This window comes from Anomalospiza imberbis, chromosome 4 (assembly GCF_031753505.1).
Source record: "Anomalospiza imberbis isolate Cuckoo-Finch-1a 21T00152 chromosome 4, ASM3175350v1, whole genome shotgun sequence".
Taxonomy (NCBI): domain Eukaryota; kingdom Metazoa; phylum Chordata; class Aves; order Passeriformes; family Viduidae; genus Anomalospiza; species Anomalospiza imberbis.
Window position 1 is genome coordinate 55,710,472 of NC_089684.1, and position 27,838 is coordinate 55,738,309.

General features: G+C 39.6%; 2 protein-coding genes across 2 annotated transcripts; one reads left to right on the forward strand and one right to left on the reverse strand.

Moving 5' to 3' along the window:
* On the reverse strand, positions 1 to 18,176 carry ZBTB49 (zinc finger and BTB domain containing 49). The gene is made up of 8 exons (XM_068188657.1): positions 18,078 to 18,176; positions 16,625 to 16,798; positions 13,512 to 14,608; positions 8,156 to 8,202; positions 4,273 to 4,346; positions 3,444 to 3,526; positions 3,194 to 3,355; positions 1 to 1,368 (listed from the first exon to the last, which is right to left on the reverse strand). Exons 2-8 carry the CDS (start codon positions 16,774 to 16,776, stop codon positions 692 to 694), a joined length of 2,292 nt encoding a protein of 763 aa, XP_068044758.1. The 5' UTR covers positions 16,777 to 16,798; positions 18,078 to 18,176; the 3' UTR covers positions 1 to 691.
* A 1,000-nt stretch (positions 18,177 to 19,176) lies between these two features.
* Positions 19,177 to 26,790, forward strand: LYAR (Ly1 antibody reactive). Its single transcript, XM_068188658.1, has 9 exons — positions 19,177 to 19,318; positions 19,749 to 19,916; positions 20,225 to 20,339; positions 22,283 to 22,390; positions 23,774 to 23,857; positions 24,664 to 25,000; positions 25,268 to 25,372; positions 26,237 to 26,322; positions 26,639 to 26,790. Exons 2-9 carry the CDS (start codon positions 19,795 to 19,797, stop codon positions 26,771 to 26,773), a joined length of 1,092 nt encoding a protein of 363 aa, XP_068044759.1. The 5' UTR covers positions 19,177 to 19,318; positions 19,749 to 19,794; the 3' UTR covers positions 26,774 to 26,790.
* The last annotated feature ends 1,048 nt before the right edge of the window (positions 26,791 to 27,838 follow it).

A 27,838-nucleotide genomic window follows, 5' to 3' on the forward strand; every position in this document is an offset into this window, starting at 1 on the left:
CAATGTAAAACAATTTCTCTTTATTCACAACTTGATCTTGGCCTTCATTGTACAAATAATCTGCTGTGCAAAATAGTTTATAAAATACTAAAAAAAAAAGCTTTTATTGTAAAAAAATAAAGTTTCTAGATATACAGTTACTTTGCACTATCACAAATATTGCCCAGTATTTAACATTTAAATTTAATGTCACAATACTCAGGTCCTGTAACCCAATGACCCTACTGGTAAGAAAGCCACTACTGAAACTCAGGTTCACTAGGGATTGGTTAAGCATTTTCCTCCTGTCATATCTACACCATTACACAGCTGTGATGACCCATGCTAGGAGCTGTATCCATATCATGAACTTAGACACTGGCCATTCTTTCCTCCATTATCAGGTAAAAAATTTCCAAGTTAAATGGTAAACATAGTCGGTGGCAAATTTTAGTAAATCATGGCTATGACACAGGAGCTACACAGTGCAGTTACAGAAGAACAGAGGTCCCCAACAGTGCATTTAAACTTTGCTGAGAAACAGTGTAAATAAAAGCAGCCTACATGTGGTTCTGGGAATGAGCACTCTGATTCCTGTCAGTGTCCAAGCTACCTGGCCTAAAAACTCTCGATGATCTCTGTGCTGCAGTGCAATTGCAACCACGTTAGCGTGAAATGCCTCTAAGAAGTTTTGGTACAGTCAGCTGAGCCCTCATTGCTCCAATTCGCTTTCATTTTGCAAGGTCTTCATGGCCAAGCCCCAGAGGGTCATGCTGGAGAAGAAGGGGCCCTCGTTACTCTTGTAGGCGGCAGAGGAGGCCCGGCTGCCCAGGGGCTCGGTGCAGTGGCCGTCCAGGCCGGCCACGGAGGAGCGGATCATGGGAATGCCATCGGCCTGCAAGGGCTCCTCTGCTGCAGACACATCCACATCTGGGTAAGCATACGGTGGGGGTGCTGCTGGAGCCTGCGGTGCCTGGCCTTTCAGCAGTTTAGCAGAATCCACGCCGAGTTTCTCTGGGTCTGCCGAGTCGTGGTGTTGGATCATCGACCGCAGCTTACAGTAAGAATCCGCAGAACTGTCAAACTCGGGGGAGTTTCCAGCTGCATGAAGGGGAAATTTAACAGACACTGGTAACAATGTCACAGACATCTCTGGGCCAAAAGAGTCAGAACTCTGGGACTTGTCAAGGTCGGGCGTTTCAATCCCTTGAGTAAATTCCTCGAGGGCGTTGGGCCCCTCCTCAGAGGCTTTGCAGTGCATCTTCTTGTGCCGCCGCAGCACGGCCGAGCGCGTGAAGCACTTGTTACACGTCTCACAGGTGTAGGGCTTCTCCCCCGTGTGCGTCCTCACGTGCCTGCGCAGGTCACCAGAGCCCGCAAAACACTTCCCTGCAAGAGACCAGGGCTGGGTTCAGGTATTGCTCTCAACACAAGTGAATAAACACGTTTTAATTACAGAAACTATCAAGCGATAAGGTATCATATGTCTCATCATTTATCTAGAACAGGTTCAAACAAGTCCCATCTGTTTTTACAATTCCATTTACTTGTTTCTTCTTCTTGATCTGATTTTCTAACTTGTGTTTCCCAATGAATGGGTTTAGCTATTGCCTCCAGAGACAGGAATATCCATTAGTATTTGAAAGCCGTGAGTGCTCTCAGTTTGTCCCAATCTTAACCGAGAAAAAAAAAATTAACTATCATTTTAATTTGTCTGTCTGGAAAAACAGTATGCTGATAAGCTTCTAAATATATTCTTCCAGTGAGAGCTGCATCATAGAAAGAAATGGTTTGTTCACTACCAAGTCCTTTTTTTTTATATTCTGGCCAGAGAATGTGTGAGAACTATAATTTTTTATTGCTGTAAATATTAGAACACAGAAAAATATTCAACTGTTTGTCTATCTTCAAAGCTACAGACTCAAATAAGCTCAATCACCGTATTGCTAAGAAAAGAATCTGAGGCTGAATGAAGGCAAAGTGTAGGAGAACAAGCAGAAAAAGAGAGAATTAATTTCCAGAATTGCCACATGACAGAACTGCCTGAGACACCTCACATTCTTTAAAATAGTAGAAGTAAGCTTATGATTTTTATCTAATTTATTTTTCAAGGACAGATACCAACTAAAACGAACCATATTAAATGACTGCCCAATAAAATCGCAGTCTCCATATTCAGCAGCATACTTTTTATTTTGCTGCACAGGTTTCTCTTCAGAACAGTCATTAAACAGTAATGATAAGATTAAAATTACTGGAGTAATACATCTGGATGTTCTGCATAGTGTGGATAATTTCCTAATGCTTCATCAGATCCTCTTTGCACAAATCAAAAAAAATCAAAAGACCACTACAAGACAAAACGAAAGCAACCCTGTTTAATGGCAGCAACACAACTAATTGTTTTTGCTTTTGTATCCTGTGTATCTATTTCCTCATTCTGATGCAAAGCCTCCTGATAATATTGGCTTTTTCTTGTGCCTTAAGACAGTGCAAATAAAACATACTGCAGCTGGATTTGATCATATGAAGCTACCCTCCTCCAAAGCTGATTCCTCAGAACATGAATGAAATTCTGTCAAAGTAACACATAATGGCAAAAAAAAAAAAATTATGCAGGATGCTAAGTAACTGATGAGACAAAGATGTACCTGATCAAAAAGCCATTTTCAGACCTCCTGGCAGTATGGCCTATATAACAGATTTTGAAAATGGGTGTTCTGAAATATTGATCAAGTGTTGATTTTATTCCAGAGGCTGAAGCAAAGTAACAAAAGGTTGTTATTATCAAACTTTGTAGGTGGAGTTAAAATCAAATGGTATGCAGTTGGAAAAAAAAGAAAAGACTCCATCAATAGTCAAGTGATGTCAAACCTAACTTTCCATCAGAAAGGACTATTCTGAAAAGAAATCTATTTTTGAAGCAGCTACTCTGAGCAGCTCTGTAGCAAACACATACAATGTTGATTCCTCTTACTTCCTTTCTCTAATTTTCAACTAAAATTCTCTTTTAAACTTATGAGAAATAAAGGAGTTTATTACACCAAATGAAAGAATATGAAGCATGCAGGACAGAAAATTTTGTGACTGAGTTTCACAACATGGTATTTCAATTTACAGCAGTTTTGATTAATTGTTATTCTGCTGAAAAAGGAACTTTTACTCATCATTTGAAAAGCAAAGACACAACCAAGAAATGCACAGTGAACCTCACCACAAGCTGAACAGCTGTATGGTCTCTCTCCAGTGTGCCTTATCCTGTGCTTTACCAATTTTCGTTGCATATTAAATGACTTCCCACATTCGTCACAGGTGAATACTTTATCTGCTGTATGGGTCTTTTTGTGCTCCTTTAAATTACTGAAGTTACTGAAACCTAGAAAAAGATGACAGACTCTGAGATTAAAATGACTCCTCACTTTTCAGTCAAAAAAGCTGAGGCAGAAACTTTGGTTCTTACACACCTCTGCCACAGATATCGCACAGGTGAGGCTTTTCTCCAGAATGAATAATTATATGACGCTGAACATCACCAGAAGCAGCAAATCTGTAACACAACACAGAAACCCAATTAGTGTCCTTATATTTCCCTAAACTATCACATGGAAATTGGCTTGAATGAATGCCTGATGTTCTGAACAAAGACTAAGACCTAAAACACAGATAAATAGATGCAATTAAGAAAACATTTTTAAATTGACAATGTCCAATTGAATTTATGCTAGGAAAAAACCTCCAAAAAACATTTTTACCATTAATGTTATTAATTCATTCTGCATTTTATGCTATTCCTGCATTAGTGTATTTTCTGTCACCTGTTAGCTAGCAGAATCATTTAATGCTTTGCTTAAATTTGTCAAATTTCCCATACTTCAGAATTCCTTAAAATGTTAAAAAAAAAAAAAAAATATCACCAAATATTGACAAAAATGTGAGGGAAAGGTACAAACCCACATGATTTACGGTGACTCACACCATTCAAAATACACACAAAAATACACAACACAACACATATAACACAACAAAATACACTCTATGCTACTCTTACCTACATACCAATACACAAAAAATTTAGACCACAAGCTCTGGTGACACTGATTATCTTACAACAAGTCCATTGCAAACATTCATGTATTTTAATTCTATCAGCACACATTTAAACCCAGCGTCTTCTAAACAAAATTGAGCAGCATATTGCCTTAGCTCTTGGATCGTAGTTAATCATGAAGATTAGTCAAAAACATGAACAAGTTTTTGCACATTAGCTTTACTTAGATGAGCAATGCTACTCACCTTTTCCCACAGATTTCACAAATGTATGGCTTCTCCCCAGAATGTCGACGTAAATGTGTCTGGAGATTACCTGCCTGAAGGGAGAGCAATTTAAGCATTTAAATTCAGCTTGTCTCTTGCTGTATATAGATTAAAAAAACCTATGATGAACTATGATGAACTATGAGACTAGCTTTTTTATTCCTACTTCTAAGATAGTGAAGACTACAAAGCATTCTTATCAAGTAAAGACAGACTACCATGTACTTCAACATCAAATGGTTTACATATGCAATTATCCAATGACAAGAAAAGAAATAGGGAAAAAAATAAAAACAAGAAGCCTGAAATCAAATGCTAAGAGAAAAGAAAGACCTATAATTGAAAGCAGATCCAATTATAAATGAAAATTACACCATCTAGAATGCAGTGAAAAAGAAAACTAACTAACTTACTAGCAATATGGTTCATGTTAGTCTCACTTTCCCTGTTCTACAAATAAAATATTGTTACACAAGGATGTCTGAATTCACCTACCAGGTGGTTAAAAAGAAAATAATAGGGTGAGCATTTTTCTATCCATAAAGTATTCAGATGCTCCAAACCTGAAATTATTTACTCATACCAAAATAAAACAGAATAGTAAGTACAGAAAAGAGCAAATGGGACTACTGCTAACAATTTTATTACACATCTTTCCTCTCTCAATCCTCAAAAAATCATGCTAGTCTAGCCAGCAAACCAGACAATGACTAGATAAAATCTTCTTGCTGAGTCCAACTTTTTTGAAATGTTTTAAAGCCACTAGTCCTTGTGAATGGCCACTCCACTGAGGCCAGTTCTCAAACCACAAGTCACACCTTGTAGAAGAGCTGCAGATGTTCCATACATTGTGCACACTTCCACAGTCAGTTTTTAAACCTTTTAGATTGATAATTGCCTGGTTTTTATTTATGTAAGGAAACATCAAGTCCTTTACAACAGGAAAGAAAATCTGGTATGCAAAGATGATCAGGTCCTCATCAGTCACAGTAAGATAACAAAAATAAGACCCAGACAAATTCCTTCTGAGACATTTAGATAATAAATTACCTATTATGATCTATCACTGTAATCAGACCTTATAATATACCAGTACTCAAGTACTGCAGACACACACACAGAGGACAGTATTGAATGGATCAGTGTTGGAACCTTGAAAGAGTTTTCTTTAACCCCTGTACATTTTTTCAGACAAGAGTGTGACTGAACAACTGTTTTCTAAGGCCAAACTTTCTAATACTGAAATCTACTCAAAGAGAGGCATTAGGTACTTATTTCTAGAGAAGAAGAAGATGAACCATGGAATAATTTTTGCTTTTCAAAGACAAGGGATTTTATGTCGCAGTGTATTTTAGAAAAACATACAGAAAAAAAAGAACCTTTACTTCTATCCATGTCACAAACAAACCCTGTCATGGACATTTGAAAGTTATTCCAGATAAAGACAAAGGGTGAACTTGAAGTGCAACAACTATTTCCCACAAAGGCATATAAAGCAAGAATAAAAACATTTCACAGAAAGCAGCAAGTAGATCCATTTCTTTATTACAAGCCTATGTCCTTTCCTCCTAATGAGGGCAAAGCTTGTTACTATCTGTGCTAAGACAAAAAACAGTAAAAACATCAATAGCTTGTATTCTTCCTTAAGCTTTAAAGCTGGCACACAACCTTGGTTAAAGCATCATATGCCATACCAATGGAAAAAAATCTAAGGGGAGTTCTGCTTGCATTTCAGTGCAAGAAAAAAAGTGCTCAGAAGAATCCTCTAAATGGTTGCATAGACCTCCTCACAAATTTGGAGACCAGAGAGATACACCAGACTTAGTCCTTTTGTAAATGGCAAGCTTTCAAAGTGAAGCACCTTGTGCACATGGGCCCCCAAAAGAATCTCTGCAGGAGGAGGTAAAACACAATATCCTGGATCACCAGCCAGAGAGGATTCACATCACAACAAGCTGTATACAAGCAATACGGGAAGATGAAGGCGTGGAAGTAAAAAAGGAATGTTTTCCTCAAAAAAATCAGACTTTCATGGCTGTTTGTTCCCAAATCTGAGTTCCCACATCGATTTTGCCTACTTCTTTCATTTTCTGCTCCACATTCCAACACACAGCTCCGTTCAGCAGGAGCAGACATCCCACCAGGCCCAACAGCTACACTGTCTCAAAAGCACAGAACGTGAAGGCTTAAATAAGAAAAGTGTTTCTATTTCTGTGCCTGCAGACGGGGAAGATAAAGGACAAGATCGGAGATGGTATTTTAAGCAAAAAGTAGATAATTATCCTTGCATCTTAACTTTCTGGTGAGTGGAATCTTACTTATTTGCAGGACTCAAAAGCAAGTACCTCAGCAATATGCAAGACCCCTTTATGAGCCGAGAAAGAACTGCAGCACAGAGGCTGAATGCTCTGGCTCGTGCGCTGGATGTGTAGGGATTGTCCATGGACACATATCTGCCTGGCCCCTCAGGCAAGTCAGGTCACAGGGAGGGAAGGGGAGCTGTTTGGGAGGTTTCAATTAAAAGGCAGAAATTTCCAGCTTTGTCAGGGGTTTTGTTTGTTTCTGTAATTAAAAAGGAGCAAAGCATATGGCATGAGGAGTCTGTCATGCCTGTCAAACACTGTGTGACACTTCCCCTCTCTTCCCCCACTGTAGCAGTACAGAATACTACTCTATTTGCCAAAAGTACTTTTAATGGCATTTGAAATATCCATTTTTTTTTCCTTTTAATAACTGGAAGTTCAGCCATCAAAATGAATGAAAATGCTCTTCTTTGCCTGAAAAACATGCCCAGTTTTGCTGAAAACTGCCCAATAAGCATGATGAAACAGTATTGTTCACTGGATGCAGTCTTACATTTGGCAACAAGGTGGAAGACACCTTGTGGAGGATACCACATTTAGCAACCAGGTGGAGGACACAAAGGCATCAGATTCATGGGTCAAACAAGGCCCACTAGTGGGCTGAGAAACTGAAGCAAGAGCAGCACAACCAGTGGTGGGTGGGTAGGCAAAAAGCAAATAGCTCTAATTCTTAAAACAGGACCCATAAGAAATGCCAAAGCTATTCAACAAAAATTAAGCAGTCTTAGTATAAAAATATGCACCTGTTTATTGTTTGCTGTTCATACATGTGCACCTCTCAACCATGAAATCAGAAAGGAAACAGACATTTTAGAAATGTGAGACAACTAGGCACCAAATTTGTAGAAATACAAATTAATTGTTGTACTCAGAACAGGAAGTAAACACTGGAGGGCAAATAAAGTAGCTAAAGCTTAGGCCCTGTATGTAAGTATGGATTTTCACAAGAAGGTTTTTTTAAATCATAGCTGAGCTTTGTCACTTCCAACAGGTGGTGTTCTCACTGAAAGAAACTGAGCCCACTTATATGGATACAAATTCTTTCTATCTCACTCAAAGCTACTTAATAATTTATGCCATTTAGGAAGATGAAACTGTACTGTGAATACAACATTACATAAAACTTGAATCTGCACTTTTTTCAGACACTGTAAAAATGCTATTCACAACGCACCTTTAAGCATAAGGCAGAAGAACAATTTGGAAATTAATGTTCTTCATATTTCAAATATAGCTGTGGTTCTGTATACTTAAACATTCATTTGAATGTAAAATACATAACACATCTACTGAGAGCAGATAGAATCAAAGACATAGAATGCATCAAAGAAACCTAAAACATTCAACATACTGCTTTTATATAAGACATTTTAATAATTTATCCCTAGAGTGAATTCTGTCTTTGAACAAAAGAAAAAAAAATCTAATCTTAAACCCAAGATTTTTAGAATCAACAGATACATTTCAAGTAAGTACCATAATATATAAAATATTCCCACCTGTGAGAAGTGTTTCCCACAAATGTTACATTCAAAAGGTTTCTCACCTAAAAGAAGAAACAGAACATAGAACTTCTAATAGTTGCAGTAGAACAGAAATGTTTAAAATTGGTACACTTCCTTTTAAAACATGTAATGTAAGAGTACAAAATATCCCCAAAAAGATACTTACCCATCTATTTAAGGGGAAATTTAAGAGAGAAATACAGCTTTTACCACTGAGTTTGCAAGACAGACTCGGTCAGAATTTATCTTTCAAAACAAGTAGAAGAGTTTTGATATGAATGGGTGCAGGTTTTAATCTTTTTAAAATACTTTGGATTCAAAATGAAAGGAGTATGATAACACCAGGAAGAACAGAACAGATGACAAGGCCCAACAACAACAGTGATGGGAAGGGCACATGTTTTTTCACTTGCACAGAGATACATTCTTAAAAAGAAGGAGGAATGAAGGGAAGTTACAAGTATTTCACTCCAAAATACTGAATTAATATATGTACAACTGTTATCCCTGAATCTCCAAAAACAGATTAGCAACTTTAATAAAAACTGATGCAGGCCACTTTAGCTTTTCAAAATAACTTGAGTCTCAATCTAGAATGTAACTGTACAACACTTCAACTCTCTCATTGTTAATTTAAGACAAATATGTTTTTGTAATAACTTTTTCTCTATAGTATTTCATATAGGTGTTTTTTAAGTCCCCCTGTTTATTTCCTGGCTTCCTAGTTTTTACACTGTTGATAAAATTTTATGTGCATCTTTTAGAATTTTGAAAACAAAAATGATACTCAAATACCATTCATTCAATGGCAGTCACACTTATTATCTTTCATGAGTCTAACTGCACATTTAAAGGACATTTATAATCTGTTCCACATTTGCAGGGCAACAAAACTAGTGTAAATCCATGTGATTTTGAAAACAGAATATTTACAAAGGGGAAAAAGAGATCTTAAACTGTGCTTTATCTTGATCATTATTTAAAAATCTGTATAAAGATTTTTATTTACTTCTTTAATTTTAATCTTCCGGACTTTACAACTCTTGGCCTCTCTTCCACTAAGTATTCTCTACATCAATGTTTTTCCTCCATCCTTGGAAATATTACAAGCAACAACTACCATATCCAGGTGTGGGAATTCCATTTTCCTTTCCTCTTGCCAAATACAGATGGAGTTCTTCCAACATATTTTAGGAAAAAGGACTAAATGCAATTCTCTTTAGATTTTAAAACACAGAGTGAACATACAGTTTTGTTGCTTCACAGATTGCAACCTTGCAGTTAGTTTGACAGCTTGAGGCTTTGCCTACTTTCTCCACTTAATGAAGAATGGAAATCTGGCTGTTTTAAAAAAGCTTTCCTTCAATTAGAGATAAAAATTATGAAACCAGTAAATCAACTATAAAGTCACTGAACTCTAAAGAGCACTGAGGCTTGATTTCATGACGGCTTTAAACTTGCAAAACACTAAAAATTCGGATACTGACAACACAAATGTAAATGAAACCAACAGGGAGCCAGATCTGTAGCAACTAGGAAGGATTCTGAAAGCCATAAAAGCTTCAAGATAATATGAAATGGAAGATAAAAAAACAATAGTACAATAGTAAGCAATTTTTGCAGAAATTACCTATATAAAAAGAAAAATTACTAGAGACCTAAAGAATAATATCTGAACAGGAATCTACTCTGAAATGACTAGAGAGAGAGGGAAGGAATTGGAGCCTCAAATTTCTCCAAACAATTACTCTAGGCTGCATGCAGCCTCATTCTAACTGTACTGGTACTGATGTACAAAGAATTGGAGGCTTTTCCCCCAGGATAAAGATAAAACAACCAATTTTTTTCTTTTTTAAAGAAACATCAAATTACTTTTTGGAGAACAATTTTGCACTTGCATAGAATTCCGAACCCCTGGGCTTATCTAGTAACCTACTGCTCAGAAGCAATTAGCCTCTCTGGACCTGAGGGTGTATTAGTAAAAGTGCAGCCAGTAAACTAGGATTATTCTTCTCTGCCTATCACTGGTGAGACCCTATCTGGAGCCTTAAGAAAAGAAGGCAAACAGGAAATCTTACTGCTGTCTACACTCTCAGGAGGGCAAATGCAAGCAAGTGGTTCCTGGTACACAGTCTTAGGACAAGAGGCGACAGATGCAAGTTTGATCATTCCAATTAGATACATGAAAATAATCTTTTACCACATGAGGGTGGTCAGATACTGGGAGCGACTGTCTGGAGAGGTTGTGGAAACTGTCTCTGGAGTTGTCCAAAATTTTCACTACACAAGGTCATAAGCAAAACAACCCAATCTAATTTTATGTGCCTTGAGCAGGAAACTGGAGCAGATTACCTCAGGAGATCCATGCCAATCTAAATTAGTCTATGATTCTACAACTGTCAATAAATTCTAAACCAAAAAACCTCATCTGAGAACACCAGGATTGTATCCTCCTTGTTCAACACCCTGCAAGAAGATAAACTACACAGTAGTGGGATACGTGGCTGGATCAACAGTAAGAGAGAAAAACTGGGGAAAAGTAGTAACTGGATACAATTTAGACAGTGCTTAATCCAGAGGACTTTACTTTTGAACCCTTGGGCTGCCTTGTGCTTTCTACCTTCTGTTGCATCCTTTCTTGTTCAACATTCTGCAAGAAGAGGTGAAGATAAAGTACACAAGAGTGATCAAAGAGTGTTGTGTCAGCTCCAGAGGAGAAAGGCATGAAGGCAGAAGTGGTGCTCCTGATGAGATCACAGAGGTGAGGAGCTGTATTCACTAAGGCAAGGAAGGCTGGAAATTGCTCAAGCAAAGCTCAGAATAAAAATGTTGAGGATCAACAATGTATTGTAGCACATGGCAGTGCTACTCTGTTCCTGTTGCATTCCATCCTGCCAAGAGTTCTTTCCATTGGCTGGAGTTTGTTTTGGGTTGCTCTTTTGAGATGTTCCCTGAAAATACATAAAATACCCCAACAAAACCACTGGATGTTCCTGGACAGGTATGGACTGTATAAAAGAGATACATTTGCTTCCTTTTTTTCAGACAAGTCAATAAAATGATAAAGAACAAATTATAACATTCAGCCAAAATCAACCAAAGTCAGTGCAGTAAGCTCTGTTTAGAAATTCCATGTCCACGATAATAATAAAAATAAAACAGTCAGACATGCTAGCACAATGACTGCTGAACACAGTTTGGCTGCTTTCACATAGACAGTTCATCAATGCACCCATGCTAACCTGTAAATTCTTTAGTAGTTCCTAGTGTTCAGGAACAGAGAATTTTACATGTGCTTTTTCTTGACAATCACACCACCACAGCACTTGTGTTGAATGAATTGTCATTTTTGGGTTACAAACAGGTTTGCCAGTGTGACATGTGCATTTCAGCTTCCTCCATGTCTTCAGCAAAGCTGTATTGGGAGGGCTTTCAGTGAGAACTGTACGACTTAAACGCCTGCTAACCCTTTTGCTTAGCTCTAGAAAATTAATGTTTTTAAATAAAATTGATTAGCTAGCAATCTGCTATGCTTTCTGAAGTGGCAGATGAATAGAAATGGCTTTTAGCATACACTTATATTACTTAACTACCAGTGTACGTAACAGTAGCAATACAGATGTGCCCTGTACCTTCTGCCACAGATCTTTCCAATATCAACATCCTACTTACCATCCACTGCAATTTTCTAAACACTCTTTTTGTACTGGTTGGGTATTTAAAAAAGAGTTAACATGAATAACAGGGAAATAATGGAATAATTCCCAAAAATAACGGGGAAGCAAACAGGCATTTCTAGTCATATCCTTGCCTCAGTTTTTCCATCTTTTGATGTGCTTAATATTTGTTAAACTTAGGCTCTCACACTTTTGTCATCTTAGCGCGTCCACAGAAGAATGTTAGTGCTTTATTAACTAGCATTCAAGTCTGTAATTTTTGAAAACTACTGGAAGAAGATGGTGTGTGAAAACAGCAGAGAATTCCTGAATCCTAGGTTTTCTCTAGCCCAAACCGACACGTTACTACAGTTAGCTGGAACTTTTCTAGGTGCTCTTGTCTTCTATCTGATCATCTTTTTCCTGAAAATCTAGGATATTAAAATATACCTGATGATACCAGCTCAAACCAGATAATAAAATTCAAAAAAATACAAGACAAAAAGAGGATCTAGGTAAGAGGCATATGCAACTCTTTCACAGGAGAACAAGTTAAAAAAAAGTATTAGCAACATGAACATACAGAAGCAGTTAAAGCTAACAACTGAAAACTTCAGGAAGCTAATGCAAAATGTTCATATTTTCAGGTTCTGGGAAGATTTTTCCACGAATAAAACTGAAAAATAAACTTTTAATTCTAAGGATCAGTTAACAAAATAAATTAATGTTTGATAAGAGAGTTTCATATTTAGTGTCAAAGTACCAATACATGTATGATCATTTCCAAAGTGATGTTTATTTGACAAGTTTGAGAGAGATGCATTTATATATTTAATACAGGGAAAAAGAAAAGTAAAAAATATTCAACAGCTTAACCAGGAGTAATACCATCTCAAGGACTTTGAATCAATAGTGTTACCTGCCTAGCCAAGGTAATTCTCAAAAACTCTTCTAAAGAAGTATATCTAATAATAGGACATGCTCATGGACATGCTCATTAAAATGAACAGACAAATTAAATAATTTGAAGTTAAACTGGGTCTTGTTCTTCACTAGAATAAAGATACTTAGAAATAAATCTATGTTAGGTTTAAAAATATTACCTCTGAGTTTTTAAAACAAAGCACATTAACTCAAAACTCTCATTTATTATGCAGCCTGCAAGACCCTTACTCTCTAGGTAAACACAATTAAAGTTGTTATAAGGCATATTTCTACAGGTTAAAAAAATTACTACCAAGCCCCAATCTCTTGCATCTTACAATGAATATATGACCAGAGAGAACAGATGTATTCTAGTATACTTATAGTACCATTTATTGGTTTACACCTTTTGTTGTCATCTAGCTCAAACATCTGGGCCACCTGACAAACTGACTAGAAATGACTCATCTAAATGCAGGACAAAACCAAAATTTTAATTCAAATTTCATTTTCATCAAATTCACATGATGTTCTTTGAAAAAACACCCCAAACCCCAAATACATAGAAATCTTTTCTACAACTCCCAGCAAAACTTGGTATTACAGTTCTTTATTTCTGTAGGATTATTCATTAAAAAAAACAACAACACAACAAACTACAGCCTTTTGAAAGCAGATCCTTAACCAGCATCTCTAAATCAAGAGACACTGCAAGATATTCTCTATAACTGAAATATTTGGTCTGCAGACCAAGTAACTGATAACTGTACCTGTATGAGACCTTTTATGTAGCTCCAAATTGCTTGGATGTTTGAAAGCCTTCCCACATAAATCACAAGTATATTGTTTCTGTGACTGAAGAGTCTGTGATTGTCCTTCTTGTTCCAAAGGACCTTGAGATCTTTCCACTTCAACAGTTTGTTCAAAATTCTCTGAATTCACCAAATCTTCAGCTTCTTTTTCATCAGTAACTCTACCACCTGTTGTGTCCGTGGTACTTTCATTTACAGGTTCAATTACTTCTGTTATTCTGCTGTCATCCCTCTGGGGCTCAGGGGGCTGCTCTGCTGATTTCTGAGATCTTAGAAAATTTAACTTTTTGAGGTGTACTGCCTTTTTCAGCTGCATCTGTCTGGTGGGCTGCATAACTGTGCTCTCTGCATTTTGGTCTGGAGCAGCTTCACTTGCAGACTGAACCAGAAAGTTTGACGGTAAATGCTCAGAGGTTTCCAGAATACACTCAGAGTGATTGACAGTGCAAGAATTATTCTCCACTGTGTTTATTTCTGTGGATGTGCTGTAAGAAAAGGATGGTTCTGCTCCTCTTTCGTGATCAGAGCAAGCGTTTTGTTTATAGAACTGTTTGCTGTAAAAGTTGCGTAGTTTATAGTAGTAATTTGGCTGTTTAAATGGGAGCTCTGTGCAGTTGCCATCTAAGGAATCTTGTGGTGGTTTCTGTCCATCACCTGATGGGGTGTGCAGATTAACAGACTGTGAGTGCTGCCCAGCCAAGACTTTGTTAGTTTGTCTGTCTGCTGAGCACTCAGGCAGTAGGTTTGTCCCATAGCTGTCACCGGCACAGCTGGTATCCGTACCCAAAGTGTTCTGCAGTGAAAATACACTATTACACGGCATGCTGGCTGCCTGCTCCACAGCTGTGGAAGACTTTAAAAAGGTGTGGCAAATGTTCAGCACATTTTGCACTTGGAGGCACTGTGCAATGTCCAGCATAGCTTGTACATTGTCCTGACTAAGATCCAGGTGGGAGGTGTACATGAAGTCCAGGATCTGGCCTATGCCACCTACATTTTTGATGTCCAAGTGAAACACATCATTCTTCTGGCCTGAAGAATTCTGGAAAAGGGTCCTGATAAAATAAGGCAAATATTCAAATACAAACACAAATAATTCACAAACACTTCAATAATAAAAATATACACACATCTCAAATAGGCTGCTTGGTATGAAACAAGTTTGTACTCTTCTAAAGATTGCTGTGTTTTTGATGATTAATTTCTCAAAACTGCTCAATTACTTGTCTCATATATTAGTCCTGCATTAGTGCACTTGAAGTATAAATCAAAGTAAATGATCCTTTATCTAACTTTAATTCTGTATTTTTTAATGTTTTCAAATAACACCCTACGCTTGTGGTTTCTTATCCACTGTTCTTCACATATTAGGTGCAGTGGTGTATTTATGGACAATTTGCAGAACTGGTTGACTCAGAATGGTTTTTCTCCTTTCATCATGGCAGATCAAACAGGACAAATTTTCTAGCAAAAGGGAGAAGACAAAACTCAAATTCAGCTAAACTCTTCACCTCTGGCAACTGAGCTTGTCCACTGAACTCCATCAGTAAGCCTATCAAAGTTCTTAGTATTAATTGTATCTCCATGAATACACAAGAAGATGGCAATATTAAACAAGAAGATGGTATTATTTTCAATTTATTTTCTCATATCAAAAAAGGTACTTTTTTACTGGTACTGGTTAAGATCCAAGTAACAGAAAAAAAGAAGAGTACAGGTACATAATTCTAAAATAGCAGTGCAACCAATACCCAATGAATTGTCACTGAATCCTTATACTGAATGAATTCACAGAAGTTCTTACTGTTTGATGTTAAGTATTCTCAGCATCAGAGATGTAGTTCTTCACATGCACAAGCAGTCCTAGATTAAGTGGGTTCATACTCTCAGTCATAAACCTTATACCCATTAAAATCCTGATACTCTCACAGTAAACAATGACGTATAAATGGGGTCAGGTCACTCATATGTAGTTACTTTCCTACACTCAAAAATGCCCCAAACTTAATGATTCCTCTTTGTGGGCTAAATCTCAGTTTTGGGTTTGTTTAAAGGAGGGCATGATATCAATGAGCTCTAAATCTTAAAGAAAATGTGAGCCTATGCTGAAACTTCAGAAATGCAGGGGATACTCTGAAGCCAGTGCCCACATCCAAATTCTTCCATAAATCTAGACCAGCCTATCTAAATTAAAACTGGAACTATAATGAACACAGCTGGGCTGAGAGTCTAAATTAATTAGCCACTCACATCCTATTGAATTTTAATAGGAATTGAGCTCTTAGTTCTTTTTAACTACTTTAAAAATTTGGTCTTTGAGCATAATTGCACTTCATCAGCAGTACAGCACTAGAGGAGAAAAATGAACCTCTTATCTTTTTTTTTCCTGGTCGTAACATAAAAATAGGTTTCTTACAAATGAATTAGCAGTCAAGCCTTAGAGATGTTTCAAAAAACTAGGTCTAAAAACTGCCAGATCTAACAGCTTACTCATAACTAATATAAAACACTAAGCTGAGAGATCCAGCATCCTCCAAAACTTGAAGGCACAATTGTGGGCAGTACAGAAGGGTAAGAAATCAGTGATGTGGTGTAATGGGCCATCTGTATACTTCAAAACACAGTTGTTGTCTCTGAGATTCTGAATAAGCAGAGATTCACTAATAACCTCTATGGTCACATTTTATTTAGCATATGATTGATGAAACAAGTCCCATTATTTGGAAATGGATTTTATCAGTTATACCCCTTATCTGGCTCTGTTCATATACTCTTACTAAGTTCCTTGTAAGCAGTTATCTTTTTCTGGTGAAATACTGAATACAGGTCCATGCCAGAATCTATTACATGAAGCACTATAAGCAAGTAATTCGAGAAAATGTCAAAATCAAAGAGCATACTGTGAATACTTGACACAGCTTTATCTCTGGACAAACAATCTCCCTTTTCTCCTTATACTCCCAACAGTTCCTCAGTCTGCGACCAACAAAAAACAAATACCCTTCTCAGAGAAAACCTCAGCCAACAGCATTTAGTTAACTTTTTAAAGAGAAGAATTTTCTTTCACATACCTGAAATATTGACTGAAAGCAGCTAACACATTTTTGTGTGCTTTGAAGCAGACACCCTTCACCACCAGCATGCAGTCACAGAGAAGCCCCTGAATGCGCTGTTCATGTAGCTGCTGGAGAAGATGACAGCTATGGCTAGCAACAGTGTCCATGCTAGAAAATCACTTAAATTACCTATAATGAAATAAAATGCTAAGGTGAATATTAAATAGCAAAATTAATTTGAAGTATTAAGAATATCTTTCCAATTTATCTTTCAAAAGAAATGAGTCACAGTATTGCTCACCAACAGAAACACAGCCATATACATATGAAATAGTGATTTTAACAGAGATTTGTTTACAACAAAGAGCATCTGCAAAAAACTAACGGTGCTGCCAATAAACTGAACTCCATAACCACAAAAAAATGCACCTCAATTTAGACAACTTCCACAATAATTAGATTCTAATGCAAAAACACATTGTATGTACAAAATCAGGAGCATTTGTAGAGGAAAACTTCAGTTACTTCATTCTCTAAACTCAAAAGGGAAAACAAAGTACAAGTATATTTCAGGCATTTGTTGCTGTTCTAGCTACATACATTTCCACGGTGGTTCTGATTAATTAGACACATTAGCATGGTATTGTTTTTAACACAATGTAATATCAAAATGAAAAAATCCCCTCTTTAGAGGTTGAAAAGACAAGTAACATTCCAACACAACACATTTACATTGAATTCTATACTTCCTTTTTTTTTTCCCTAACAAGGATGTAATACTTCTCCTATATGCTTGTAAACATGACAATTCCAACTATTAGGACAATCCAAATTTCTAGTCTTCTAACTAGGAATGGAGGAGGAAAACCTTCCCATTCTAAGGAATGAAGCAGGAAAACCACCCTCTGATAAGCATGACCAGAGAGTGGTTGCCCCATTCTCAAATCTCAGGAACAATAAGGGTTCCACATTCATTTATCCCGGTTTGCTCTGTGATTCCCTGTCTCCTGCTGTGTAACATGCAGCGGTTATTACGTTGTGCTTTTTCTCCATTAATGCTTATCATACTTTGACCAGGCTTTAAAATAAAGAAAGCACATCAATCCGCTTTCCCTGTGAACATTTCCCACCACGCATCCTGCAATTCTTTGACAGCGAAGTGCCTCTCGTCCCTCAGGCGCGGGTGTCCCCACGGGGCCGGCGGGCACGGGGAGCCGCTCCGGCACAGCCGCTATTTAGGGCTAAGCTCCCGTCAGCCTCGCCCAGGCGCTGACAGAGGGAGGGTCTGCCTCACTGCGGGCCGGCTCTGCCCGGGGACAGGGCAGGCGAGCGGCCGGTGGCGGGCTCGGGGGACGGGGCTGCACGGACCCACAGCCCCGGGCAGGAAAAAACGCGGCGCGGCCTCGTACAGGCGCGACAGCGGCCGAAGGGCAGGAACCGAACCGAACCGAACCGGCCCTGCGCTTACCGGCTCCGGCCACCTCCCAGCTCCATCCCCGCCAGCGGCAGCTTCCGCCGCCGCTCCCTCCCCTTCCCGTTCCGGTGCGCCGGGCGGGGCAGCGCAGGCGCGGGCCGGAGGGGTCGGTGCGGCACGTGCCGCGCGGGCGGCTGCGGGAGGCGGCGGCGGCGGCGCTGAGGTGCGGGGCAGCGAGAGCGGGCGAGGCGCGGCGCGGTACGGCGCGGTACGGCGCGGTGCGGTACGGCGCGGTACGGCACGGCACGGCACGGCGCGGTACGGCGCGGCACGGTACGGCGCGGTACGGCGCGGCGCGGCGCGGTATGGCACGGCGCGGTACGGCGCGGCGCGGCGCGGTACGGCGCGGCGCGGTACGGCGCGGCGCGACACGGCGCGGCGCGGTATGGCACGGTACGGCGTGGCGCGGTACGGCGCGGTACGGCACGGCGCGGTACGGCACGGCGCGGCGCGGTACGGCGCGGCGCGGTACGGCGCGGCGCGACACGGCGCGGCGCGGTATGGCACGGTACGGCGTGGCGCGGTACGGCGCGGTACGGCACGGCGCGGTACGGCACGGCGCGGTACGGCGCGGCGCGGTACGGCACGGCGCGGTGCGGCACGGCGCGGCGCGGTACGGCGCGGCGCGGTACGGCGCGGCGCGGTGCGGCGCGGCGCGGCGCGGTACGGCGCGGCGCGGTACGGCGCGACACGGCGCGGCGCGGTATGGCACGGTACGGCGTGGCGCGGTACGGCGCGGTACGGCGCGGTATGGCACGGTACGGCGTGGCGCGGTACGGCGCGGTATGGCACGGTACGGCACGGCGCGGTACGGCGCGGCGCGGTACGGCACGGCGCGGCGCGGTACGGCGCGGCGCGGTACGGCGCGGCGCGACACGGCGCGGCGCGGTATGGCACGGTACGGCGTGGCGCGGTACGGCGCGGTACGGCGCGGTATGGCGCGGTATGGCACGGTACGGCGTGGCGCGGTACGGCGCGGTATGGCACGGCACGGCGCGGTACGGCACGGCGCGGTACGGCGCGGCGCGGTACGGCACGGCGCGGTACGGCGCGGCGCGGTATGGCACGGCGCGGCGCGGTACGGCGCGGCGCGGTACGGCAGGGCACGGCGCGGCACGGCACGGCAGCAGTCGGCTGCCGCCTAGGAGCGCGGGTGGCGGCCACGCCGGGCTTCCCACGCCGTGTGGCCCGGCCACCCCTCAGCGCTGCCGCTCGGCGGGGCCCGGCCGAGAGGGGTCTGTAGCTGCGGGGAGCGGGATGGAGCGGCGGGGTCCCGCAGGGGAAAGGAGGGGGACCGGGAACCCCCTTGCGCGACGTGTCCGCGTTGGGAGCCGTACGGGGGTCACCGGTTCCGGGCTTGGGCTGGTGGGTGCAGGGTTTACAGGTGGTTTCTCCGTTCGGGTGATGGGTACGGGGGTTACCGCTCCCGGGTTTGGGTGATGGGTTCGGGGGTTGCTGGTTCCCTGTTGGGGTGGCGGGTGCAGGGATTGCCGGTTCCCGGGGTCCTGATCTCCCCGGGCTCAGGGAGGGCGTCAGGTGGAAGGAGCTCTTGCACGGGCAGCAGCGGGCTGCTCGCCCTGTCTGTCAGTGGGCGCACGGGTGTGTTTCGCTTCGGCCCTCCGAGGGGTTCTTTCAGTTAAGGTCTTATTCTTCTTGTATTCCTAGAGTTGTGCTTCTGTGGGAAGGAAGAGGCTCCTGACCACTCGCCAGCATGGTGGTTTTCACATGTAATGCGTGTGGAGAAGCTGTGAAGAAAGCACAGGTTGAAAAGCATGTGAACATCTGCAGAAAGTGTCAGTGCCTGTCTTGCATGGATTGTGGCAAGGACTTCTGGTATGTAAAAAATGGGAAATAGCCTTGCTCACTCTGCAGACTCACTTGCTCGCTCCTGTCACAAATACAAGAGATGCAAGTCAGAAATTTTCACTGAAAGCTGTAGCATGACTGAAATGCCTGTGGTCTTACAAGCATGTGTTTTAAGCACATCACATTTTTATAATTTAAGAGTTGACGGTAATAAGGTTTAAATGATCCATTCATTTAAATTATCTATTATATCAGCTTGTTGGTTGGCTAAGTGTTGCATAGTTGGAAGAGTGAAGCATTTCAGTGACCTGTGGTTAAAAATCTCTTATATTCAGGGGTGATGACTATAAGGAACACATGAAGTGTGTAAGTGAAGACCAGAAATATGGTGGGAAAGGCTTTGAAGCCAAAACGAACAAAGGAGATGCTAAACAGCAGGAGTGGATTCAGGTACGGTTTGTACTGTGTACACCTACAGTAACTATTGTCTGTAATTATCAAAGACAGAAAAGAGCCTATACTGGCTCAAGCCAGAGGTCTATTTTTACCAATACCCCCAGCTGTCTTCTGGCATTTCCCTGATAGTTCTGTGTTTATCCCAGTAAGAAACGTGTCTTTTGTTTTGAATCTCTCTTACTGATTTGATTTAGTGTTCCCAACTGCATACAAAGAGACATTGGTAGTTGTCCATCCTTTTCATGCCATTTATGCTTTTGTAGACCTCTGTCAGGCATCCCTCCCCATCTCATATTCTTTGTTCAAGGTTCAAAAATCCTACCCTGCTCAGTTGTTCTTCCTATGTAAATTATATCTTTAGTCTTCTAAAATCTTCCCACTCTACTGTATGCTTGTGAAATGCTGTTCAAGATTTAAGAGAACCATGGATTTACCACGTGTCATAATTATGTTTTCTGTGTTCTTTATTCCTTTCTGTTTTTTTGTCAGTTAATCTACTTTTGGGTGGTTTTTTTGTTTGTTTTTTTTTTTTTTACACTGCTGCTGATCATTGTGCTGGCATTTTCATGGAATTGGCTGTTTTAACCCTGAGATATTGTATCTAAGCTCCAATGGTCAACTAAAGCCTGCCATTTTAGATGTGAAATTAGGATTGCTTTTCCTTTTCTTCTTGATTTATGTGAACTTCTGTTGAATGTATTTCACCTTTTTATTACCTAGTCACTCATTTTCTTAAGCTCTTTCTGGAATTGTCATAGTCCTCATCCTGAATAGCTCCATATCATTGGGAAAATCTTCTGTCCTCTTGTCAGATATTTTGTAAATATGCTGAACAGGAGAAGCTCCAGCATGGATAGAAATATCTCCTACTCTTTCTGTCTTACACAAGAATCTACCCTCTTATGGCTTTCCTTCAAGGTTTTTTGGAAGGACCTCAAACACATTTAAAACCCCATTAGTAGTAAGTTAGATCACATCTATGCATGAAATTGTTTTTTTGATCATGTAGAACACATCCTAAGAAGGTGCTAAGCTGCATGCATACGTGAAGCATATGATGAGTACTATTAAAGTCAGAGATGAGTGCTCTTGTTGAGACTGAGCACTCAAATGTTTGAGGACATTTGTAGAGGGAGTACGACATGAGTGTTGTTGCTTACGAACACTGGTAGCTGCCTCAATAGTAAGTGATTCTTATGTAGAAGGATGAGGGATTATTATCAGACACCTTTTTCTGATAGTCTTAACATATTCACAGAGCCTTTCAGTCACCAGATCTTCAGAAGTATAGGAAGGCTCTACAGTGTCCAGTGGCTGCACTCTCTTAAGTACTGGGAAGCTCAGAACTTTTTTCCCCCACAAGCAGCAGTGCTGTTCAAGGGGCTGCCATGAAGGCCTGGTCTAATCTCTCTTCTCTCATGCTGACACCCGTAGCACAGGAATATCCAGAGCTGTCATATAGAGATAAATGCTTGTTGACGCTGGCACTGCTGCCAGAAGAAATGCATGTCAGCTGTGGCATCAAAAGTAAGCCTGATTTTTCATAATTAACACCAAAACCAAAAAATTGCTTTTCATAATGCAGGTCTCTTTTGCGCTGCAGGAATCCCTTCTGTGATACAGTTACTGTAGTTTGAAATGTTTTTCTTACAGTTTGTAATTTATTCATCAGAAAGCACTGGTGAGCAGTCCTCTTACCTCTGCTTACTACTTAGGTATAAATGTTTATCTAGATAATTTTGACACATTTAACAAGCCATGATAGAGCCAAAGGTCAGTGTTTTTCTCATGTTTTTTGAATATTTCCTATGAGCAGACTATACCAGCTGCGGGTGCTGGGTGATTTCTGCCCAGTGTATTTCAGACTTGCACACCTGACCTGTACTGTTTGATCCTTAAAATCCTTGGCTGATTTAATTCTGTTTTTCTTCATTCAGAAAATTCATGAAGTAATGAAGAAGCCCAACATAAGCCCTAAAGTGCGGAACATCCTGGAGCAAATGCGTGCCTTTGATAACATTCCAAGAAAAAAAGTAAAGTTTCAGGTACGTTTTAATAGAGATTTGCAGTAATCTGTGCAGTGAGCATAAAACCAGACTTTTTTAGGGAATTCCACTCTCTTTTAACAAAGGTGGGACAAATTGCATATTTGGGCATTCGTATAGATTGTGCAATAACTGAATTTCAAATAGGCAGTGGTTCTAAAATACATTTATTTGCTTAAAAGGACTCTTGGTCTACCAGTTGAATTAGGTATTAAGCCAGAGACCTTTTAAGCTCAATCTCCATATATATAGGTTTGTTCTGTTTTCAATACTTTTCTTTTTTGGCTATTTGCTATTTCTATTGAATATCCAAATTCTTAGACATACTTTTAAAGATTTCTTATTTTTTTGGCTTTGTTTTTCTTGAAGGCAAGGTCCTGTTTTGAGAGTTTTCCTGTTACTCAGTATTCTCACAGACTCTCCTGCTCTGCATGCTTCACTAAAGTAAATTACAGATGTGGAGAATTTACTGTCTGTAAATAATTTCATTAAAAGTGAAGAATTACAAACAGGCCTTCTCCCCCTCCACCCCGTTCTGTGCCTCAGATTGTGAGGCTGAGAGAACATCAGGCTTGCTTCCAAAGCACTCACATAGGCTTAATAGAGCTGTGGTGAAATTGCTGCTAGCAAGCTGAAGGTTAGACTATTTCCCTGCAGGGTTAATGTTCTGAGCAGGAAAAATGGTATTTTCCAGAAGCCTCTCTTTTTGATAAGATACATTGCAGTGGAAGATCAAAAGTTTTTGCAGTTAATTGTTCCAGTTTACTAATGCACCTTTCCTGGGGTTCTCATTGCAATGCAAAAATCTTTCCCTTACATTTAACTTTGAATTCCACATTTCTAAAAGTTGATCTCTTAGATAGTGTGAACAGCATAATTTACTGCTATATTTTTATTTTCATCAGGAACACCTGCAATAACCCAAACAACTTTCAAATGTTTGCATTGAGATATTTGTTTAAAACAAACTAAGGTATCCATTTTAGGAATGTGACCAGATGTCCAGTACACAAATAAATAAGATCAGATTGTTAATGTTTTAACTCCTGGGAACAGTCAGAAGATTTGGTGGGACCTTAACATAGCCATTAGTATCAAAAAGCTTGAGGATTATCTTCTGTATATATTTAACCACTTGGGGATGGCTGTTGGTGAGGCAATTGAGATGTATGGTGTAGCCTCCTAACAGTACCTAGACGTATGTGAAACAATTTAGCAAGGAAGCTTAAGAGATTAATAGGAGTAACCTCTAACCAGATCTTAGTCAAAAGCAGTGATTAGATTCATAAATGAAAAATTAAAAACAAGAACCAGTTATATGGTAATGAAGAAATAAAGCCAGAAGTGCAAGTTTTCAGTTGTTACTGTTTTTTCTATACACAGAATTGGATCAAGAACAGTTTGAGAATTAATGACAGCAATTTGCAAGATCAGGTGTGGGATGTTTTCTCAGAAGCAACCAGAAACGTAAGTTTAACTGGAGGTACATTATAAAATGGGAACGCACTCCAAAATGTTTGGAGGAAAACCTTTCAGACTCCCTTTGTAGATGTTAGTGGAAACATTGTCTCCCATAGTTCCAATGGATTATGTTACAATGTAATACTTCTTGACTAAATTGTTTATTTGTGGAACACAAAACTGTTGCTGAAGTAGTTGTTCATACTGAGTAGGTTGTGATTGAAAACTTGGACATGGTGACACGATTGTGCCATGATAATCAGAAGGCTAATTTATGCTACTAGTATGTAAAAAAAAAAAAAAAAAAAAAAAAAAAAAAAAAAAAAAAAAAAAAAAGGAAAAAGCACCACCTTTATCTTTTTCCAGTCTTTTATCACACACTAAGACAGAACAAGACATCTTTCAGAGTTTATTGGTCTCAAATTTATGTGTATTGGAGTGAGAAATTAACAAACACATAGTTTACCTATTTCATTAGTGGGAGAGAGATCCTCCAGTTTGTGGCACAAGTTCCTCCCATTTCTTTGTCCAAACTGTGGACTCTTTTTCAGTGCCTAATTCTTACAACATATGTTGTAAGATAACATTTTTTTTGTGATGGTGATTAGCATTTAGTCTGTAAAGTTAAAAGAAGAATCAGGCACATTATTTCAGTAGTGCTGCTTCTCAGATAACTGGTGACATCACATGTGAGCAATTTAATTGATTTCAGCATATCAGTGTTCTGAACAGTTACCATTGATCTAGTAGAGGAAAGTTGCAATGTCAAAAAACACATGTAAAAACTGTAATTATCTTTCTTTCAACAAAAGATTTCAAACGAAAAAGAACAAGACAAACCACAACAGAAGGAAGAGCAGCAGTCTGCAGAAACTGGGGAAAACACAAACGCAGAAGAAAATGGAATTACAGTTGCAAAAACTGAGAGAAAAAAGAGTAAAAGGGAACGAAAAGAAGAGAGACAAAAGAACAAAAAGAAGGAGAAAAAAGATCTGAAATTGGAAAACCAGGAAGAAGTAAAAAAGAGTAAAAAGTCCAAAAAAGGAAAAGAGAGTGTGGGGGATGAATTTGAAATAAATGGAAATGGCAATCACAGTGAAACAGAAGAGGAAACAAATGTAAAGAAACGCAAACATAAACATGTAGAAGGTATCCATCATACAACTTATATTCATGTTTGTTTCGAAGATGCTTTTTCTCAATTCCAAAGCTCAATAAACTACCTAAGTAGAATTTTAAAGTAGTGCATTAGATATACAAATTAGATTATTTTTAACAATGATTGTACATTTCTTTTATAAAATCTGAACCACTTTGCAAATATGAACTCATGTTACAAGAACAAAAACTTAAGTCATGTCAGAATTTCTAGTTTTAAATCTTTCTTGTGTATGTTCTGTCCAATTCCATCTCTAGAGGAACCTCATACTAAAACAAAGAGAATGAAAACTGAAAGCGTTTCAGAAGACATGGAAACCGAAAACATCAATGACAGTGAAGAAAATGTGGGAACAGAGAAAGGTATTCTTAAAGGAACAGTTTAGATTGTTACAAAACTACTCTGGAAAAGACCTAATGCATGATACAAATACAGCTTCTGTAGCAAGCCACGAAATAAATTGTGCCTCAGTATACATAAATGTGTGTATATGCCGTGTACACAGCTGTTCCAGAGTAAGTAGCCTGTGCTACTCTTAACACCTGATAACGAATTACTTCTCTAATTTGTTTTTTGTGCTGTGCTGGCAGCCTTTGGCTGTGCTTGTTTCCAGTGGACACTGAGGTTTCAGCACAGTTGGGTCTCTTCCCTGCTGCCATGCACATGAGACAACACAACAAAAAGGGTAACAACTCTTAGACCTCTTGGTGCATCTCATATCCCCATTTTTGCTCAGTGAATCATAACTGGACTTCAGATACATTGGACCTTAGTTTATGCTTAGATAAACCTGCTTCTGCCTAGCACCTGTCACGCTCTGACTGTGTTTGAACATACAGATCATTTATTTGGATACCACCAATTAATGACCTCTGAAGGTGGTATGGTCAAATTTGGCTGCCTGTGATTTATGTGTGAAGAGACAGGATCTTAACTATTCCTGTGTTATTTAAGTTTCTTCTTAACAGCTGAAGTGCAGAAGTTAAGTAAAAACAATTCTGACCCCTGTTGTTCAAGTACTGTGTTGGTTCTTCATCTCTATTCCATTTTATATTCAGGAACAGCTGATGACTTTATGCTTTATAAGACACCCTCCTGTTGTAGGTAACAATTGTTGTAGCCAAACTGGTTCCAAAATAAGGAGATTGATGGCTGGTTACTAGTAGAGAAGAAGACCCAGACTGCCTCCTTTTACTAACGATCTTGTACACCTAATTATTTTCTAGGTAAATTCAACTGGAAGGGAACCATCAAAGCAGTTCTGAAACAGGCTCCAGACAATGAAATTTCAATTAAGAAACTAAGAAAAAAGGTACTGTATAGCAGGTTTTTTTAATCTCCTTTGGTCTTGTGAATTTATATGTGTAATGCTGAAGGTCAGAAAATTCTGGCTGGCATAAACAAAGAAAGTTCAACATTTTTTAATGGAATATCAATTAACAGAATGTCAGCTGAAGGACAGGTTTTTTGGTGCTTACTGAATTACACAAGAAATTCAGTGCTGGTTCTGAAAAGGAATAATAGCTCAATAGCTTCCATGCCACTTTTCATGCAGTAATGTAAATTTATTATTGCTTACAATGGAATCATCTTCATGGACTAAAAACCATTTCTCTGTCTTTGTGCAGGTGATAGCTCAATATTATGCAGTAGCTGGTGAACATCACAAAACAGAAGAGGAGATTCTAGTCCTATTCAATAAGAAAGTGAATAACAATCCCAAATTTAGAGTTCTAAAGGACAAAGTGAAACTTGTGAAATAAACAGTTTGCATACTTTTGATAGCTGTTGCATTTTAATCTTGCAGACAGAGTCAAACTCTTCTGTCAGCTGTACAAATACTGTGCATTGGTATCAATTTAAATTGTGTATATGAAAGCAGAATTTAACTTTTAATACTGGATCCTTCCGATTTTTCTAGATTTATCACAGAACATTTTCAGATATTTTATTTTTTGATTTTACGGAAAATGTATATATTTTGGTACAAGTTTTAAGAGGCATTGAAAAGAATTGCTAGCCTACTGTATTAAAATCCTCCCAGTAATGTAAATAATTTACAGGCATGAATGTTTTTCAGGACCTGGGTTGTGTGTTTTTTTGCAGGAACTATTTTCAGAGCAAATAGGATTTTCATATTCAAAAACCCACTGAGGAATAAATGTTTTGTTATGCTAAAATTCAAAATGGTATGGCTGATACCCACTTCACACACTGTGGATAGTGTATGCAGCCTTTAATAAACTGTTGATTCTGTGTTGAAAAATGCATAAATAAAATGTCAGATTTGTGTATGCCATATTGTACATTCAGTGAAAATCTAAAGACTGAGTTATCTGTATATGCATTGCTGCTGAAAGTCTTGATTTGTAACGTAACTGACTTCAACAGGAGTGGTTACATGGAGTAAAAATTGACTGATTAAATAGATTACTTTAAAATACAAGCTTAAATATAATGAATCTTGTCACTTTATAATTGCATAATAAATCCACAAATTATACATCATTTGAAGAGGCTGTTGTATTGCTGTCACCAAAACAATTTAGCTAGGCTAGAAATATTACAGGTATGTAAGAGGCAGAGCTGCCTGGGGGAAGTTTTATAGGTTTTTACTTAATTGCAAAATTACTTCCATGTAGGAAGTTTCCTGGTGTGATACAGTCTGTTAAAAACAGCATTATAAAGCACTCAGTCATATGGTATTTTAAAAATTGCTTAATGATTTCAAGCAGATACACTTCTATAAAACTCCATAGTAAAAATATCGGAATTTATAGAAATACTGAATATATTAAAGGTATAAATACTTAAAATTAACTGTGATA